The sequence below is a fragment of the Phyllobates terribilis genome, unplaced genomic scaffold, assembly GCF_046119375.1.
Source record: "Phyllobates terribilis strain yellow unplaced genomic scaffold, ASM4611937v1 Scaffold_3__8_contigs__length_932513732, whole genome shotgun sequence".
Classification (NCBI taxonomy): Eukaryota; Metazoa; Chordata; class Amphibia; order Anura; family Dendrobatidae; genus Phyllobates; species Phyllobates terribilis.
The window spans coordinates 862,303,550-862,324,692 of NW_027362763.1; the positions used below are offsets into that span (position 1 = coordinate 862,303,550).

Sequence of the window (21,143 nt, forward strand, 5' to 3'; positions counted from 1 at the left end):
CTGTGACGTGCAGGGGAGGGGGGATATAGAAATTGAGCTAATAGGCGGGAATTTGCTTGCCAGAACTAAGTTAATAAAAAGCTACTACAAAGCAAGCAGACCGCTAATATGGGCCATACAGGTAAGTATAGATTCACATTTCTATCACCTATATGCCCATATTAGAGGTCTGATAGGTCCCAGGGAGTGACACATTCCTTTTAAAAGTGATGGCGCTTTGTATGCCAGAAATGCTACTCCAGTCTCTGGCATTTCTCGTGAGGCACACAACACTTATAAGATGCGCCAAATTCATTAAGTGGCATGTGCCTCTTAATGAATTTGGTGCCTTGTACTCCATCAAGACCGGTGTAGCCTGTATGATGACAGACTTGATAAATTGGCCCCGATGTGTTTAGATCTTGTTCTGATGAATGATATCATATGTGGATGAGCTGGCAGCAAGACTTTCTATTGACCGGGATCCGCATTTCTATGTTCTAAACTCAATGTACAGAAGTAAAAGAAAACACCTGTTATTTTTACTTGTTAATATTCATTTTTGCTTGAGTAAATTCAGTTGAATACAAAATGTCATAGAAGAGTGCTAAAATAATGTAATTTACAACAGAATGCCACTCAGGTCTGATACAATAATTATTTCCCAGTGCTTGGTAGAATAGCAAATGATGATCACAATTGGGAATCTCACTTATGTCTTTACAATGGCAGCAATTTATAGATCCGTTATAGAGTCTATATGGTGAAACACCATCAAAAATAAACATCGGCACAATCTGTGTATTGATATCCATGGCTGTGGACCACATCTAGAAGAAAAAAAATACATGTATTTTTAAAATGAACATTTCTCTAGTCTTTAGCAAAATGTAAATTTAACAAAATTATTTTTCTTTTTTAAATTCAACTACATCAAGTATCCAAACTCTAAAACCATCAACCAATTCAAAATGAAAAATTTAATCATGATAATTTCTCTAAAAATAAATATCCAAAGGAGTTATTCTGCTATACAGGAAAATCAGACAATGATGTCTGTCAATAAGGAATATACAGTGGTGCATTAAAGTTTGTGAACCCTTCAGAATTTTCCATATTTCTACACAAATTTAAGTTCAACTACATCAGATTTTTGCAGATAAAGAGAATCAAATCAAATAAATCAGTCAAAAATATTAGCCTTTATAATTTCTTATTGTGGAAGATGATCCAATATCACATGTCTGTGAGTGGCAAAAGTGTGTGAACCTTTGCTTTCAGTATGTAGTGTGACCCCCATTGTGCAGTAATAACTGCATCTAAATGTTTACAGTAATTGTTGATTAGCCTCGCACAGCACTTGGAGGAATTTTAGCCCAATTTTAGCTCAAGAAAGCTTCAAATCTGAGTTTTCTCCCATGAACTGCTCAATTCAGGTCCTTGCACAAAATTTCTGTAGGATTAAGGTCAGGACTTTGACTTGACTTTGCCATTCTATAACTTTATCTATTCTTTAAAGGGAATCTGTCACCAGATGAGAAAGGCCCCCCATTTAGAAGCAGTGATGGTCTTTTCTAATTGAATCTTGGCAATCAGAGATTCCATACAGTGGATTGTAATCAAAGGTACTGGAGCAATATGGGTTAAACTGCGCTCCCGTCGAATGATGATGAGAAGACAGGAATCCATTTCTGCGGTTTATTGGTCAACGCATTTAGAAGCTTCAAACTTCTTCATCAGGACAGAACCACGGTAATCACGGATGACTACCGTGGTTTTGTCCTGATGAAGAAGTTTGAAGCTTCGAAATGCGTTGACCAATAAACCGCAGAAATGGATTCCTGTCTTCTCATCATCATTCGACTGCAGCGCAGTTTAGCCCATATTGTTCCAGTACCTTTGATTCCTTCCTCGTGGGTCTGCAGCAGCTTAAGTTTCTTTCAGTGGTTGTGTGCACACAACCTAATCAGGTGATTCTTTTCCACACTATCTACCCAGATAAGACCCTATTTCGCTTTTTGTCCCTTCCAGGTTTATTGTCTTACTGGTGTCCGGTAAAGAGTTTCTATGTTCTCCCCGTGTTTGTGTGGATTTCACCATGGCACAAGTATTGGTGAATAAAAATATAGATTTGCACACAAATCTGTATACTGTAGAAGGTATAGAAAATCTAGAACTTACCAATTCTTCTTTGTTTCCCATGTTAAAGCATCTCGCTCCCGGATTCCCTGTACTCCGGCCCATTCGTTGGATTTATAGTAAACTGTTCACAAACCAAATAAAATCGTGTAAACAGTCTGTTATAGCTTCTATACTGATCTGCAGTGAAATATTCCAGGATACGGCATACACTATATTAGCACTGCCCATATCTAGTCATTTCCTTTTTTCCCCACTCCAGGTTAGAGATCACCCCTTCACTACCAGGAAATTTTTTTGTTTTTGCCCTTTCGTATTTTTCCTCCCTTTCTTGCAAGAGCCATAACTTTTTTAGGTTTCCATCACCATAACAGTGTGAAGGTTTGTCCTTGTTTTCTTGTCAAGACTGAGTTTACCATTTGGGTCAATTAACCCCTTCCCACCCCAAGATGTTCTATTATGTCACTGTGCAATTGTGGGTGTATGGAGTGAGATCGGGAGGTCAGTCTGCTCCCAAAATACAGATGCCGACATTTACATCTAACTGGGGCCGATTGTTAAATAAGTAGGCATCCATTAAATGTTGCTGTCAATTACTGATTTAAACCATGTGATCCTGCCTGGGCGACCATGCTGCGTGTGTTCCGGGCACTCATGCCCACCCCACCACAGATGCAATCACAGGGTGGTGATGGGTTTCCACAGAATTGAAGTTTTTTTGCTCCCTGCAATGCTCCAAAAAAGCAATAATAAGCAATTAAAACGTATCTACTCCAAAATGGTATGCATAAAAACCATCAGCTTGCCATGCAAAACAAGCCTTTACAAAGCTCAATCTATGGAAAAATAAAACAGATATGGATCTCAGAAAATTGCAGCACAAACCTATATTTTTTTTTTTTTTTTACAAATTTCTGATTTTTTCATCACTTGAAAAAAATATTTTTTTTCATATATGCACACCAATTTGTTAATGTTGTAACCATAAAGACCTGGAGAATCACTATGCCAGGTCATTTTTACTGCACAATGGCAAAACTGTGTGTTGTTTTCTTTTCAGAATATCACTGGACTTGGAATTTTTCTTTTACCGTTTTTCAGTACACTTTATGTGAATATGAATGGCGCCAATGAAAAAGAAAACTCGACCTGCAGAATGCTAGCCCTCATAGGGCTAAGTCTACATAAAATATCCCATAGAATATGGGGATCCAGTTTTGGGCTCCACATTTTAAAAAGGATATTCAGAAGTTAGAGTCAGTTCAAAGGCAGCAACTAGATTATTACAAGTGATGGAAGGTCTCTCATATGATGAGAGGTTGGAAAAGTTGAGTTTGTTTAGCTAAGAAAAACGACAACTCAGAGGGGATCATTTACATGTATAAATATATGTGTGGTCAGTACATAGGACTAGCACATGACTTATTCCTTCCCAAGACCATATTAAGGACCAGGGGGCACTCATTACGGGTGGAAGAAAGGTGATTCCGGCACCTAAACAGGAAAGGGTTCTTTACAGTCTGAACAGTCGGACTGTGGAATTCCCTATCACAAGAGGTAGTGATGGCCGACACTATAACAGCTTTCAAAAAAGGGCTGGATGATTTCCTCAGTACACATAACATTGTGGGTTACAGTTAATTTAGTGACAAAATGTACAATTGGTGGAGAAAGGTTGAACTTGATGACCTAGGTCTTTTTTCAACCTATGCAACTATAAAAAATAAAAAATGTATGGCTCTTGCAAGAAGGGGAGGAAAAAATGAAAGTGCAAAAAAATGAAATATGGCATTGTCCCTAGGGAGTTAATTTTATATTTTGATAGTTCAGTTGTGGTGATGCATATATGTTTTTTTTTATCTATTATTAAACAGGTGCAAAGGGGAAGGAGGGAGGTGTTCATTAAAATTTTTACTTTAAAATTTTTTTTTTCTTATTTTTGTTTCCCCTTAGGGGACTTGAACCTTCAACCTTTTGATTGCATGTTCTATATACTGCCATACATATAGTCAAAATGTTGCTCTTCTTCACAGGCTGGGCTTCAAAGGATGACAAAGATGACATTAATAACAACCCAACAGCCGCTCTGTGATCCGGTAGCAGGCGGCCAATGATAGCTGGTGCACTGGAGAGTGGGCTATGTAAATGTCACTGTCAGAAATTATTTATTTATTTATATAGCGCCATTGATTTCATGGCTGACACCAGAATTTAAATGGTTAAACAGCTGCGATTAGAGATGGCTCCAGTCGCTTCAATTACAGCAACATGCTGGCCATGTACCACAGCCGGCATTTCCCAAGTATGATGCTACTTCACACACAGGCATCAGACATGTGATGTACTATTGCATTACATGTCATTAAGGGGTTAACCCATATCTGCATTAACTGGTGCTTTCGTTGCCTTTTCAGGGAGGTCATGTGACCACTGCAGCCAATCAGTGTGCCACCACTGCTAACAATATAAAACTGCAGCAGTCATGTACTGCCCAAGTAGGAAAATGTGAGGAGACTGAAGAGGGAAGCAAGTGGCAATACAGTAGAATGGCCGGGGTCTGTCTGGTCAATACATGTCTTTATTTTTCCTTTTGGGACAACCATGGGTCCATTTTGAAATAAAAAAGGGTGTTCAATCCCCTTAATATTATTAAGTATTATTGCTGGATAGTTTCCCCCCCCCCAAAAAAATGTAAATAATCGTTACCTTCTAAAATGGAAGGAAATCTTCTGTTCATTGTGTGCCGGAAATCTGACAGAGGAGACAAGAGTAATTAGGTATAAATTCTGCAGAAGTACATGAAGACTATCAGTCATATAGCGAGAATATAAAAGTACATGTCTGCAAAAGATGGCGTCAACTATGTGATTTTATGAAAAATACTAGCTTTCTTTTTTTAAATCTATTATATAATCTGTAAATTTGGCTAGTCTCTCCAGTGTGTTTCATGGACAGCACGGTGGCTCAGTGGTCTTGCAGCGCTGGGATCCTGGGTTTAAATCCCACCAAGGACAACATCTGCAAGGAGTTTGTATGTTCTCCCCGTGTTTGCGTGGGTTTCCTCCGGGATCTCCGGTTTCCTCCCACACTCCAAAGACACACTGATTGGAAATCTAGATTGTGAGCCCCAATGGGGACAGTGATTATAATACACTGCTCAAAAAAATAAAGGGAACACTCAAATAACACATCCTAGATCTGAATGAATGAAATATTCTCATTGAATACTTTGTTCTGTACAAAGTTGAATGTGCTGACAACAAAATCACGCAAAAATCATCAATGGAAATCAAATTTATTAACCAATGGAGGCCTGGATTTGGAGTCACCCCCAAAATTAAAGTGGAAAAACACACTATAGGCTGATCCAACTTTGATGTAATGTCCTTAAAACAAGTCAAAATGAGGCTCAGTATTGTGTGTGGCCTCCACGTGCCTGTATGACCTCCCTACAACGCCTGGGCATGCTCCTGATGAGGTTGCGGATGGTCTCCTGTGGGATCTCCTCCCAGACCTGGACTAAAGCATCCGCCAACTCCTGGACTGTCTGTGGTGCAACGTGACGTTGGTGGATGGAGCGAGACATGATGTCCCAGATGTGCTCAATCCGATTCAGGTCTGGGGAACGGGCGGGCCAATCCAAAGCTTCAATGCCTTCATCTTGCAGGAACTGCTAATACACTCCAGCCACATGAGGTCTGGCATTGTCCTGCATTAGGAGGAACCCAGGGCCAACCGCACCAGCATATGGTCTCACAAGGGGTCTGAGTATCTCATCTCAGTACCTAATGGCAGTCAGGCTACCTCTGGCGAGCACATGGAGGGCTGTGCAGCCCTCCAAAGAAATGCCACCCCACACCATTACTGACCCACTGCCAAACCGGTCATGCTGAAGGATGTTGCAGGTAGCAGATCGCTCTCCACGGCTTCTCCAGACTCTGTCACGTCTGTCACATGTGCTCAGTGTGAACCTGCTTTCCTCTGTGAAGAGCACAGGGCGCCAGTGGCGGCTTTGCCAATCCTGGTGTTCTGTGGCAAATGCCAAGCGTCCTGCATGGTGTTGGGCTGTGAGCACAACCTCCATCTGTGGACGTCGGGCCCTCATACCACCCTCATGGAGTCGGTTTCTAACCATTTGTGCAGACACATGCACATTTGTGGCCCGCTGGAGGTCATTTTGCAGGGCTCTAGCAGTGCTCCTCCTGTTCCTCCTTGCACAAAGGCGGAGGTAGCGGTCCTGCTGCTGGGTTGTTGCCCTCCTACGGCCCCCTCCATGTCTCCTGGTGTACTGGCCTGTCTCCTGGTAGCGCCTCCAGCCTCTGGACACTACGCTGACAGACAAATCAAACCGTCTTGCCACAACTCGCATTGATGTGCCATCCTGGATGAACTGCACTACCTGAGCAACTTCTGTGGGTTGTAGAGTCCGTCTCATGCAACCACGAGTGTGAAAGCACAACCAACATTCCAAAGTGACCAAAACATCAGCCAGAAAGCATTGGTACTGAAATGTGGTCTGTGGTCCCCACCTGCAGAACCACTCCTTTATTGAGGGTGTCTTGATAATTGCCAATAATTTCCATCTATTGTCTATTCCATTTGCACAACAGCATGTGAAATTGATTGTCAATCAGTGTTGCTTCCTAAGTGGACAGTTTGATTTCACAGAAGTTTGATTTACTTGGAGTTATATTCTGTTGTTTAAGTGTTCCCTTTATTTTTTGGAGTAGTGTATATGTAAAGCACTGGGGAATAGCGGTATATATTATAAATACATTTTCCAAAGTGGCACAAAAAAGTCCATTGTATTCGGGAGGTTAAAAGTGGGGAGTGGTAGGAACACATGAATACATCAGACATACAGGTATAGGTCCATTGTATTCTTTCACCTCTCTTATTAGCCAATGGCACTAATTGTTCTTGTGCAGGTTTTAGGCCGTAATTACACGTTCAGTATTTGGTCAGTATTTTACATCAGTATTAGTAGCCAAAACCAGGACTGGAACAATCAGAGGAAAAGTATAATAGAAACACGTCACCACTTCTGTATTTTTCGCCCGCTCTTGGTTTTGGCTTACAGATACTGATGTAAAATACTGACCAAATACTAAACATGTGAACGTGGCCTAACTAAGGTTTACTAGTTACTCATTACTCATTCAATAGGTGAGTAAACCTCTGCTGACATATAGCTGCCCTTGCTGACAGTGATTTTTCACAGACCCATAGACTGGGAAATTGTTATCCATGACTCAGCTCAAAAACAGGCATCTCTGTGTTTTTAACATGCACATGTGAACAGTCCCATAGATTAGAATGGGTACATGTTATTTATATCCATGAAAAACACTGATAGAATATGTATGTCAAAAATGGATGTCTGATTGAGGCTTAAAATAAATAATGGAGGTTTCTGAAGCTTCTTCTATCAAACAAGCAGTGAAAAACAAATGCAACTTGGATGCTATTAGAGCTTGTGTTTTCACTTATGTACTTGCATTGGCATCTCCGATTAGTGACACTCCGTCTGCAAAAAAAACCCCACAGACATTTGAACAGCCCCATAGACTATAATAAGTTTGTATTCTATCCGTGAAACACACATATGTGAAAGATGTCCTATGGACCTATGAGACGGGTGCATCTGTATTTGATCATGTTTTCAGTATTTTCCTTCATTGCCATTATATTTCTGTTGGGAAAAAATGGATATTTTTCTCCCAGTAGAAAATAATAGTAATAAATGCAAATATGGTTGCAAAACTGTTCAACAACTCATGCATCAGTATTTTAAAGCACCACTATGGCAGTTTTTTTTTTGTTTTAATGTCATTACCAAAGTGGTATCACTAATGTATGTACCTTGCCTCCACTAATATACTCATCAGCTGTCGTCTTCTGCTCTTCCCGATGCTGCTCCTGTCCAGTATCTTGTGACCGCAGCATCTGAGTGACCAGAAGTCAGAGGTAACAGTCACAAGATCTCAGTGTAAGTCTATGAGACCTGCGTTCTGGCCTTGTTCTGCTTCTCATAGACTTACATCGAGTTGTGACCTAAGGATCATCCAGCAAACACAGGAGCGATCCGGCAGGTCCCAAACTACAGAAGAAGACCGGAACAGCGCCGAGAACAGCAAAAGACAGTGGCTGGCGAGTATAATATTGAGGGTAGGGAACATGCATTAGTGATATCACTCTGGTGGTGAATTAAAAAAAACAAAACAAAAACAACAACATCACAATGGTGCTTTAATTACTCCCCATAGTCCTTCATCAGCTTATTCTGTCAGTAAAATGGATTGAAAATCTTAGTTAATTACCTGGAATGGGATTTTACAGAGCCCATGACAGCACCACGAGAGAGAGAGAATCCACCCATCAAGGGCAGGAAACCTACTGAAATAAAGGGCAGTACCTCTCCTCTGCATCAGTTGGGTTTCAGAGCTTAAGAGGACCTCCAAGGTTATTTGTATAACCAATACCAAACAAACATCATTATTCCTAACTATACACCCAAATTAAGTAGTGCACATCAACCAGTGATAAAAAAGAGGGAATATAAGGGTTTCCTGTTACCAGTAAGTACCTAAGATTTTTCCCCTTCTCCCAAGACAGCACCACCTGAGAGATTTATATAGAACAACATCTATTGAGGAATCACCGGCTGTAACACCTTTCTCCCAAAGGATAGATCAGCAGAGGAAGACTGATCGAGTTGGCAATGGTTATAGAAGGTGGAAGGAGAAGACCATGTTGCTACCTTACATATCCAGTCGATAGACACTTCCACCTTATCTGTCAAGGAGGTTGCCATGGCCCTGGTAGAATGAACCTTCAAGTTCTCTGGAACTGACATTACTAGAGGAGTAGGCTATCCTAATAGGCTCCCTGATCCATACAGCTAGGGTACCCCTTGTTACCTTGAGGCCTTTTCTAACTCCCTGGAATGAAACAAACAAAGCCTCACTCTTCCTCCACTGTTTCGTCACAGCCAAGTACTCTACCAGGATCCGTCTAACGTCTAGGGTGTGAAGTCTCCGTTGCTCCGCGTCTTTTTGATTGTTAAAGAAGGAGGGGAGGACAATTTCCTGGCTTCTATGGAATTTTGTGGCCAATTTCGGCAGATAGGATTGTCTTAAGACCAGACCCAGCCTATCCTCTGAAATCTGCGTAAACAGACGGTTAACCAACAGTGCCTGTATGTCACTGTCTCTACGGGCCGAAGTTAGAGCCACCAATATCACAGTTTTTAAGGTGAGAGTCTTGACTGCCAATCCTTCTAGTTGTTCAAAGGGGGCCTTAGTTAAAACCTCCAGGATCAGATTTAAATCCCAGGGATGTATTCTTGGCCCAGGTACTGGCCTGGATCTGTCACATGCCTTGATAAACCTAACAATCTATCAGCCGCCAGATTATAGTTATATAAGGCTCCTAGGGCTGACGTCTTCACCTTAAGGCCACGGCCCCACTATCAGTATTTGGTCCGTATTCGATCAGTATTTTTTCTCAGGAGTGGGAGCCAAAACCAGGAGTGGGTGATAGAAACAAGCGCACAATTCTGCATTTATTATACCTTTTCTCTGATTGTTCCTCATGGTTTTGGCTCCCACGCCTGAGAATAGTGAGAAAAAATACTGTCTGATCTTGACCAAATACTGATAGTAGGGCCGTGGCCTAAGAGTGCTAGTAGATAGGCCCATTTCCATACCTTTCTGGAGGAATTCTAATATGGCATTAATTGGTGTTTTACTTACTAAGGTTTGCCCCGAACTAGACAAGAACCTTGCCCAGGTTCTACAATATATCTTGGTTGTTACTGGTTTTCTGCTTTTAAGCAGAGTAGGCAATAAGTTCGGGGAAAACCATTTCTGAATCAATAATGCCCTCTCAAATTCCAGGCCGTCAAATGAAGGCCCGACTTCTGCGGATGGAAAACTGGACCCTGACTGAGGAGATCCGGAACATCTGGGAGGATCCATGGATCCGATACAGACATCATTCTTATCCATGAGAACCATGGCCTCTTGGGCCAAAATGGGGCAATCAGAATGATCCTCGCTTGTTCCTCCCTGACTTTCCTTAACAGTGCAGGAATCAACATCAATGGGGAAAAGACATAGGCCAGGTTGAAGTCCCAAGGAATCTGCAGAGCATCCACTGCGTGGAGTTTTTCTTTTGGATCTAGAGAGCAGAATCTTTCGGTCTTCCTGTTTTGTTTGTTTGCAAACAGGTCTATATTTGGCTAGCCCCAACGATCCACCATCTGTTGGAATACTGATTGATTCAGCTCCTATTCTCCTGGTCTTAGTTGGTTTCGACTCAGTAAATCTGCTCTTTTGTATTCCTTCCCCTTTATGTGTAACGCTGTAAGTATCAAATGATGCTGTTCCGCAATCTGAAAGATCTCCTTCACCACCACCATCAGAGAGCAGGATCTCGTGCCCCTTTCATGGTTGATGTAGGCCACCATTGCCCGACAAGAAACGAACATGATACCCTTGCAGGAAGGAAAGTAACTTTGCTATTGCATTTTTTACAGCCAGCAGCTCTTTCATGTTTGATGAATATTCCCTTTTGTTTTTGACCAGATTCCTTGGGCCACACAATCCCTCAGATGCACTCCCCATCCATTCGAGCTTGCAACTGTCGTTATTATAGCCTCAATCTGATATGACCAAGGGACCCCAAGTGACAGATTTTCTATTTCCAGCCACCATGTCATGTAATCGATAGTTACCGAGAGCCTTTGAGCCCTTTTTCGCCACTTAGAATGTCCTGTTGCAATTGCCTGGAGTATATTTGGGCCCATTGGACTGCTGAAATACAAAAAGTCATCGTCCCTTCTAGTGACATTGTCCTTCTTAAAGTCAAGAAAGGTTTGGTGACTGCCACTGTCACTAAGGCCCTTGATCTTCTTTTCTTCCCTCAGTAGACAGGTTTGATCTCTCAAGTTCAAACTCTAACTCTAGTATCTGATATGCCCATGGTGGCGCTAATGGTTTTGACCAACTTATCCGTGTCTTCCATGGGAAAACACGGCCTTCCCCATGTATCACTATCAGAGGATGAGGAGGAGGAAGAAGAAGAGGAGTCCAATTCAACTCTATCTTCAGATATTACAGAATTGTCTGAATCAGCCGCCTGCCATTTAGATTTATTCTCCCCTTTACCCCTTTCCTGTTGAATAAGTGATTTAAGGGAGTCCTTAACTTCTGCACTAATTACGAATTTTAAATCAATGGTGAAGTTGGGGGGTTTCTTCAGAGACAGTCTTTAGAATGCAATCTGGGCAGAGTCCTTTCAGCTACATGCTGGGTAAGTTATCCCCGCACTGTGCACATATCTTATTTTTAGGCTTGGCGCTACACTTCTTAGGCCTTCCTAGTAAAGATGCGCAGACCCGGGCAGCCATGTCTCCGACGTGCTTGACACCGGGCATGCCAATCGGGCCCTGGCATAGCATGTCAGTCGGAGACTTTTCAGCAAAGATGTCTCCGCCTGCACACCACCAACCTCCTGGCCGGCGGTGGCGCTTCCAGACCTGCTAGTGTCCTGGACCTCGGCAGACACCAGCCAGACCTGAGTGAGTCATATCTTCAGTACCATCCAAACTGATGCAGAGGAGAGGTACCGCCCTTTTATTCAGTAGGTTTCCTGTCCTTGATGGGCGGATACCCTCTCTCAGGTGGTGCTGTCATGGGAGAAGGGGAAAATAGCACATGCTGCATTTTTTTAAAAAAAGACTTGAGAAAATGTCAATGAGAACAGCCCTGCATTTCAATTGGAGTAAAATGGGTGAGATCCGGATGACAAATATACTTGTGAGAAACAAGTCTTAGGCTCTATTCACACGCCCATTTAGGTTTCTCATTCATGTGCTCCCTTTAGAGAAGACAAACGGAACAAATAAACAGAATCAGTGTCCTGTGGTTTCCTGTATGGACAGGAACAGGAAGAAAAACAGAGGGTATTGTCCGGGTGCTGCGAGAGAAGAGAGCAGTCAGCTGGCTGGTCTCATGTCTCGCAGCACCCAGACAATACCCGGCGCTTTTCTTCCTTTCTATGTCATGGCTCCAGCTCAAGTCGATTGGTGCCGGCGGTCAATGAGGCAGTGGTTTGTGAGAGCCTCCTGTGCTGTATTTAGTGTTGTGCCTGTCCACCACAACCATTGGAAGTGATTGTGATTAACTCTCCCCCTCATTTTTGTGTCGTCGATTCATACATGGAGCTCTCTTCTTTGTGTTGTCTTTCTTTACATCTTTCAAATGGAACCAGAAGTCTCAGCTCATTGATTTCTATGGGGTCAGTCTGTTTTCCTTTTGTTTATTTTAGAATGAAAAAAAAAAAAAAGAAATGTCGTGCATGCAGAATGACAGAAAACAAACTGACACTATAGAAATCAATGGGCACCTCTGCTTCTGTTTGAAACAGAATTGAACAGGATAAAAAAGGAACAGACAAATGGACAACAAATGGATATGTGAATTGAGGTATATATTTGTAAATTGAGAAAAACTTTAAGGAACCCGACCTTGGCTTGTATCCATTTTGAAGTATAGCAGGTATGCGCCAACTACACCAGCCAGTTCAAGTGCCAGCACACCCTTCACAAGTTTGCTGTTAATCTTCACCTGTTAGCAAGAAAACCGTACACAATCATATGTTTAATTGTATTATCATTCTTTTGAGAATCACTCCAAAAAAAATTTAAATCTCTTTTTGGATCCCAAGAGGTTTTTTTTTTTAAATCTTGAAAACTCAACTAGAATGAGGCATCTAGTAGCCTTGAGAGAGCTACAAACATAGCTTTCATTTGGCTGCCTAAGTTTTTTTAAATTTAGGGTATCTTTACAAGGTATGTACAATAAGGAGGGGCATCTGTGGCGGGCACGCACTGCTACGGGGGCACCTGGGGCGGGCACGCATTGCAACGGGGGCATGTGTGGTGGGCACGCATTGCTATGGGGCATCTGTGGCAGGTACACACTACTACAGGGGCATGTGTGGTGGGAATGCACTGCTATGGGGGCATGTGTGGCAGGCAGGCACACACTGCTATGAGGGCATCTGTAGTGGGCACGCAGCACTATAGGCGCTTCTGTGGCGGCTATAACCCCTACAACTAAAACTCTTTGTAAATGACAATAGATTATTGAAACCGTTCACGAATTCAGTGACAAGTCCGAGCTTCTGCTGTTCTTATTACTGTAATACGTCCCGGAGCAGTTACAAGGGGTAGAGGACTGAGGTACAGTGAGGAGACATTAGTTTTTTTGGAGCCTATATAAAAACGTGGAGTTTCCCCGGTAATCTGTCCCTGCACACTCACCATTATAACCCAGTGGCTCCACTAGAAGGTGCACCTGGGTCACATTAGTTCTTGTTATCTCCTGCAAACACCATTACATGTACTGGCAATTAAACTCCTTTTGAGAACTTGCTAGGAAATTCATATCTGCAGCGCAGGCGAGTGATGTTACGGCTGTCGTCAATATGTGCTTCACTAATAGTTACACTTAATAGTTTTCAGCCAGACATCTGTAGTCTCCGGCGTTGCCCCTATCAAAGATGGCTGCTTTCAGCACGGCCGCAGAGTTTGTGGCTGCGTGTCGCAATCTATTCACGTCATCAAGTGCCTGGAAACGCGGCTTCCGGGAGGCGGGGCTATGTGTGACAGCAGAAGTGTAAGCAGAAGCTGAGGGGCTTGTAGACGTGCACCCAGGTAATTATCGCCCGATGGGGGGCAGTGAGGGTTATGTGAGCATACGAGGATAGCAGTTATGTGGGCAGTATGCTGGCATAGTGGCTGGAGGGTGTGGGCACCAGGTCTGTCTGCCATGTCTCACTGACCCAGGGTATAATGACACTGAGACCTGATGAGATATGTCAGCACCATTATACATATTCCTCTATCATTACATGGAGTTAAAGGGGGTTTCCCATGAACAACACGTCCCCGGTCCACAGGACAATGATAAATGAGCGACTACTGGGACTGGTCATGAGAATTGTGGTCTCATTCACTGCTATGTGTGACCACCACTCCATTCATTTCTATGTGTGACCACCGCGCGGTTCATTTCTGTGTGACCACCGCTCCATTCATTTCTCTGTGTGACCGCCGCTCCATTCATTTCTCTGTGTGACCACCGCTCCATTCATTTCTATGTGTGACCACCGCTCCATTCATTTCTCTGTGTGACCGCCGCTCCATTCATTTCTCTGTGTGACCGCCGCTCCATTCATTTCTCTGTGTGACCGCCGCTCCATTCATTTCTCTGTGTGACCGCCGCTCCATTCATTTCTCTGTGTGACCGCCGCTCCATTCATTTCTCTGTGTGACCGCCGCTCCATTCATTTCTCTGTGTGACCGCCGCTCCATTCCTTTCTCTGTGTGTCCAACGCTCCATTCATTTCTCTGTGTGTCCAACGCTCCATTCATTTCTCTGTGTGTCCAACGCTCCATTCATTTCTCTGTGTGACCGCCGCTCCATTCATTTCTCTGTGTGTCCAACGCTCCATTCATTTCTATGTGTGACCGCCGCTCCATTCATTTCTCTGTGTGACCGCCGCTCCATTCATTTCTCTGTGTGACCGCCGCTCCATTCATTTCTCTGTGTGACCGCCGCTCCATTCATTTCTCTGTGTGACCGCCGCTCCATTCATTTCTCTGTGTGACCGCCGCTCCATTCATTTCTCTGTGTGACCGCCGCTCCATTCATTTCTCTGTGTGACCGCCGCTCCATTCATTTCTCTGTGTGACCGCCGCTCCATTCATTTCTCTGTGTGACCGCCGTGCCATTCATTTCTCTGTGTGACCGCCGCTCCATTCACTTCTCTGTGTGTCCAATGCTCCATTCATTTCTGTGTGACCGCCGCGCCATTCATTTCTCTGTGTCCAACGCTCCATTCATTTCTCTGTGTCCAACGCTCCATTCATTTCTCTGTGTGACCACCGCTCCATTCATTTCTGTGTGACCACCGCTCCATTCATTTCTATGTGTGACCGCCGCGCCATTCATTTCTCTGTGTGACCGCCGCTCCATTCATTTCTCTGTGTGACCGCCGCGCCATTCATTTCTCTGTGTGACCGCCGCGCCATTCATTTCTCTGTGTGACCGCCGCGCCATTCACTTCTCTGTGTGACCGCCGCTCCATTCACTTCTCTGTGTGACCGCCGCTCCATTCACTTCTCTGTGTGACCGCCGCTCCATTCACTTCTCTGTGTGACCGCCGCTCCATTCACTTCTCTGTGTGACCGCCGCTCCATTCACTTCTCTGTGTGACCGCCGCTCCATTCACTTCTCTGTGTGACCGCCGCTCCATTCATTTCTCTGTGTGACCGCCGCTCCATTCATTTCTCTGTGTGACCGCCGCTCCATTCATTTCTCTGTGTGACCGCCGCTCCATTCATTTCTCTGTGTGACCGCCGCTCCATTCATTTCTCTGTGTGACCGCCGCTCCATTCATTTCTCTGTGTGACCGCCGCGCCATTCATTTCTATGTGTGACCGCCGCGCCATTCACTTCTCTGTGTCCAACGCTCCATTCAATTCTCTGTGTGACCGCCGCTCCATTCACTTCTCTGTGTGACCGCCGCTCCAAATATTGCAGTGGTCACACATGGGTAAGAACATTCAGTTCACACTGACACAGGACCCCAGTCTGATGGACCCCAACAATCGAGTGTTTGGACAGGTTTATAGGATAACCCATTTAAAGGGAATCTGTCACTAAGGTTTATGCCTCCTAATCTGACAGCAGCACAATGTAGGGGCAGAGAGCCTGATTCCAGCAATGTATCACTTACTGGGCTGCTTTCTGTTTTATCAGCAGGAGATCATCACTAGAGGACTAGTAAACCTGCTGCCATGTAATCCTCTATATTCATGAGCTCTGTATAACCCCACCCCCACTGTTTGGCAGCTTTCTGCCTATGCACAGTGTACACAGAAAGCTGTCAATCAGTGTTGTGGGCGGGGTTATACAGGGCTCAGCATTCAGAGAAATAGTAGATCTGCTGCAGAGAAAAACAGGGATTGTATCAAAACTACAGCAAGCAGCCCAGTAAGTGACACATTGCTGGAATCAGGGTCTCTGCCCCTTTATTATGCTGCTCTCAAATGGGGTCGCAATAACCTGGTGACAGATTACCTTTAATATAAATTTTTGAATAAGGGGGATAAATTATCACTCATTAATTTCTGAAGGTAACTAACTGTTGTATTACTGGATCCAGTACCCCCGATTCAATATTGCATTTTTAGTGTTTGCCTGGGTTTTCTTGTTTTGATTAATGTTCGCCATAGTGGGCCGGGTTTGGGGTTTCTTGATGATTTCAGCTGATTCATCAGTTCTGACTTTTTAAAAAGTTGCAACATTTTTGCACAGTTTTATTCCAGATGACCCCTCCCCTTCTTTTTGAAGTAATTTTATGTACATCTGAAATTTTTGTACAAATTTTGCAAAATTTTAGCTGAACATGTGACATTTTGCGTTAAAAAGTCGCAAAAAGGTTAACAAAGAAAAAAAAAAAAACGTTTCTTATTTTGAAAAAAAATCATGATCCACGTGTGCCATATTGAAGAATTTGGTACAAAAAGAAATCAACTAATACCACTGGACAAAAAGAAGAAATGTGACTTAATAAAACCCCACAAATGATTGATGTCGTCTGTCCTGTGTGAACAAAGCTGTCCTTATTCTTAGAGACTGTAGTGTATTAGTAAATGGGGCCAGTGTCAGACATCATTGTGATAGATAGCTGTGATCAGGTTCTTAAGCCTGGTAGAACTCTTTAAAGGGGTTGTCCGCTAGTTGGATATTGATAGCCTATTAGGATTGGTCATCATTATCAGATCTGTGGATGTAAGAAATGTACGAAGCAGAAAATCGCAGCCCCATGCAGTGTTTGCAGCCCACTTCCTAGGCAATTGAACAAGAGCTAATGTCCAGTTCCTGGCTATGACCACTGCACAGTATACAGGGCTACAGTGTTCTCTGCACATTGCTCACATACAGCCTGAGCTGTGTTTCTATTTTCCTATTGAATTAAACATATCTGTGTGAATAATAATCCAAAGATGTATGTAATCGAGAGGTCCGGGGAATTATCATACAAACATTATGTGTTACGGGCAATTGAATTCTAATCTAATTATTTTAATTCATATTTCACTCTCTGATTTTGCAGTAGACATATAATTATACTATGTTACTGAAGCAGATATGTGTTCGTGGTGTTATTGGTCCCGCTCACCTCCCGATACAGGAGTGAGTGGAGAGGATTACTCCTACAATGTATACCGTAATCTGTATCCTAGATCCAGATTAAAGCTGTGCACATTGGCCATTATCCTGCACATGTGGAGCACGGATGGCCGTTATCCTGCACATGCGGAACGCGGATGGCCGTTATCCTGCACATGCGGAGCGCGGATGGCCGTTATCCTGCACGTGCGGAGCGCGGATGGCCGTTATCCTGCACGTGCGGAGCGCGGATGGCCGTTATCCTGCACGTGCGGAGCGCGGGTGGCCGTTATCCTGCACGTGCGGCGCGCGGGTGGCCGTTATCCTGCACGTGCGGAGCGCGGGTGGCCGTTATCCTGCACGTGCGGAGCGCGGGTGGCCGTTATCCTGCACGTGCGGAGCGCGGGTGGCCGTTATCCTGCACGTGCGGAGCGCGGGTGGCCGTTATCCTGCACGTGCGGAGCGCGGGTGGCCGTTATCCTGCACGTGCGGAGCGCGGGTGGCCGTTATCCTGCACGTGCGGAGCGCGGGTGGCCATTAGTCGGCATATATAACGCACAGATCTCACGAGGATCTTACTAATTCTCTTGGTAATTTCTCCTTCCAGTTGTTTTCAGCGCCTGTTGTTCTAAAGACATGGAGCTCGCCCACAGTTTGCTACTGAAAGAAGATGCTCTGGCTCAGGTTACAGAGGCTAAAAAACCCGTCTTTATTTTTGAATGGCTGCGCTTCCTGGACAAAGTGCTCATCGCGGCAAACAAGGTAAAGTGCGATTCTGCACTAGATGGTTACATTTATGTATGTGACAGAGGAGTTGAATGAAAAACCATCAATGCACTGAAAAGTAAAGAAGTTTTACCAATTTATGTTGGAACAGCCTCGTTCTATATAGAGCAGTCCCTCCACCATACTCGCGTGCTGCATCGAGAGTTAGTGGCTCTGTAACATATTTTTTTCTAGTTATTGTAGTGAATAGAAGAGAACAGGACCACTGAAGTAATTAGTGGGGTATTCCTATATTATACATTGATGACAGACTGTTTAGATATGAGTGGTGTGGGACTGAGCTCGGGGACCCGCCTAATCTTGACACCCCACACATGCGTACACAGTCAGCGAAGCTGAGAACTCAACACAGCTTCACTGCGCACGCGCGGCTCACCCTCTTTAGGTCCACTGACTTTGTGCGCACGTGCGGGGACCCCAGGAACAATGCACAATCACAGATTAATACCTTACACATTGTGCAGCCGCAGGCAGTGTCACAAACACCCTGAACAAGCTGAAAAGTGCGCAAACGCCGAATTAGAGATCAAATTGAGTGGGCGGCTACCAGCATGACTAAATACGGTAAAGAACATCCCTATGACTGAATGAGCAAGTAAGTTATAACTATATAAAGTGCTTTTGGCAAATGACTATAGCACTGATTATCATGGAAAAAGCATGTTAGTGATGCACATTGCATCACTAACAACAATCTGGGGGAAGTTTAACTTATACAAATGACATGACAGGTTCCCTTTAAACTCAAACACACAGAGGGACAAAATGTAAAACTTGGACAAAGTCACAGGCCAACCAGTATACAGTACAATCGGCCCCACATAGTCCTCCATGCAGAATAATGGGCCCCACATAGTCCTCCATGCAGAATAATGGGCCCCACATAGTCCTCCATGCAGAATAATGGGCCCCACATAGTCCTCCATACAGAATAATGGGCCCCACATAGTCCTCCATACAGAATAATGGGCCCCACATAGTCCTCCATACAGAATAATGGGCCCCACATAGTCCTCCATACAGAATAATGGGCCCCACATAGTCCTCCATACAGAATAATGGGCCCCACATGGTCCTCCATACAGAATAATGGGCCCCACATGGTCCTCCATACGGAATAATGGGCCCCACATGGTCCTCCATACGGAATAATGGGCCCCACATGGTCCTCCATACGGAATAATGGGCCCCACATGGTCCTCCATACGGAATAATGGGCCCCACATGGTCCTCCATACGGAATAATGGGCCCCACATGGTCCTCCATACGGAATAATGGGCCCCACATGGTCCTCCATACGGAATAATGGGCCCCACATGGTCCTCCATACGGAATAATGGGCCCCACATGGTCCTCCATACGGAATAATGGGCCCCACATGGTCCTCCATACGGAATAATGGGCCCCACATGGTCCTCCATACGGTATAATGGGCCCCACATGGTCCTCCATACGGAATAATGGGCCCCACATGGTCCTCCATACGGAATAATGGGCCCCACATGGTCCTCCATACGGAATAATGGGCCCCACATGGTCCTCCATACGGAATAATGGGCCCCACATGGTCCTCCATACGGAATAATGGGCCCCACATGGTCCTCCATACGGAATAATGGGCCCCACATGGTCCTCCATACGGAATAATGGGCCCCACATGGTCCTCCATACGGAATAATGGGCCCCACATGGTCCTCCATACGGAATAATGGGCCCCACATGGTCCTCCATACGGAATAATGGGCCCCACATGGTCCTCCATACGGAATAATGGGCCCCACATAGTCCTCCATACGGAATAATGGGCCCCACATAGTCCTCCATACGGAATAATGGGCCCCACATAGTCCTCCATACGGAATAATGGGCCCCACATAGTCCTCCATACGGAATAATGGGCCCCACATAGTCCTCCATACGGAATAATGGGCCCCACATAGTCCTCCATACGGAATAATGGGCCCCACATAGTCCTCCATACGGAATAATGGGCCCCACATAGTCCTCCATACGGAATAATGGGCCCCACATAGTCCTCCATGCGGAATAATGGGCCCCACATAGTCCTCCATGCGGAATAATGGGCCCCACATAGTCCTCCATGCGGAATAATGGGCCCCACATAGTCCTCCATGCGGAATAATGGGCCCCACATAGTCCTCCATGCGGAATAATGGGCCCCACATAGTCCTCCATGCGGAATAATGGGCCCCACATAGTCCTCCATGCGGAATAATGGGCCCCACATAGTCCTCCATGCGGAATAATGGGCCCCACATAGTCCTCCATGCGGAATAATGGGCCCCACATAGTCCTCCATGCGGAATAATGGGCCCCACATAGTCCTCCATGCGGAATAATGGGCCCCACATAGTCCTCCATGCGGAATAATGGGCCCCACATAGTCCTCCATGCGGAATAATGGGCCCCACATAGTCCTCCATACGGAATAATGGGCCCCACATAGTGGTAATGGATCTGGTGTCTCAGGCCAAGTAAAACCACCCTGCGGGCCAGATTTGGCCCATGGGCCAGAGTTTGACATCTCTATGTTAGAGGTATTTGCAGAGCAGGTGTATTGAGTCTATAGCAAACGTGCTTGTACGGATCGGTTCTGTAATTACACACAATGTATTCTATATAACATCTATTTTTATTGCAGACCGACATCAAAGAAAACCAGAAAAAACTTGTGGAGCAGCTGACTGGGCTCATAAGTAGTTCCCCTGGGCCACCGACACGCAAACTACTAGCCAAGAATCTTGCCACTCTCTATAGCATTGGAGACACCTACACTGTGTTCCAGACACTTGACAAGTGCAATGAAATGATAAAGAGCAAGGATGACACTGCTGCCTATCTGCCAACCAAACTGTAAGCCGCGCAGCCTAACTGTAAGCCGCGCAGCCTAACTGTAAGCCGCGCAGCCTAACTGTAAGCCGCGCAGCCTAACTGTAAGCCGCGCAGCCTAACTGTAAGCCGCGCAGCCT

General features: G+C 44.7%; 2 protein-coding genes across 2 annotated transcripts in view; one reads left to right on the forward strand and one right to left on the reverse strand.

Moving 5' to 3' along the window:
• Nucleotides 1-497: 497 nt before the first annotated feature.
• On the reverse strand, nt 498-13,733 carry CEBPZOS (CEBPZ opposite strand). The gene is made up of 5 exons (XM_073672626.1): nt 13,448-13,733; nt 12,650-12,749; nt 4,825-4,869; nt 2,161-2,242; nt 498-809 (listed from the first exon to the last, which is right to left on the reverse strand). Coding segments are annotated over exons 1-5 (231 nt in total). The 5' UTR covers nt 13,451-13,733; the 3' UTR covers nt 498-808.
• A 3-nt stretch (nt 13,734-13,736) lies between these two features.
• HEATR5B (HEAT repeat containing 5B) overlaps nt 13,737-21,143 on the forward strand; it is a 67,345-nt gene continuing 59,938 nt past the window's right edge. Inside the window, exons 1-3 of the mRNA XM_073672625.1 lie at nt 13,737-13,840; nt 17,974-18,128; nt 20,816-21,027. Of these exons, the coding sequence (XP_073528726.1) occupies nt 18,003-18,128; nt 20,816-21,027 (338 nt within the window). The 5' untranslated portion in view covers nt 13,737-13,840; nt 17,974-18,002. The remainder of the gene's footprint in view (nt 13,841-17,973; nt 18,129-20,815; nt 21,028-21,143) is intronic.

Excerpts from the sequence above, each read along its gene's own strand:
- CEBPZOS (XM_073672626.1), bottom strand. Across the intron at positions 4,870-12,649 it reads CAAAATGGATACAAGCCAAG|ATTTCCGGCACACAATGAAC; the intron begins GTCGGGTTCCTT and ends CTCCTCTGTCAG. Across the intron at positions 2,243-4,824 it reads ATTTCCTTCCATTTTAGAAG|TTTACTATAAATCCAACGAA; the intron begins GTAACGATTATT and ends GTTTGTGAACAG.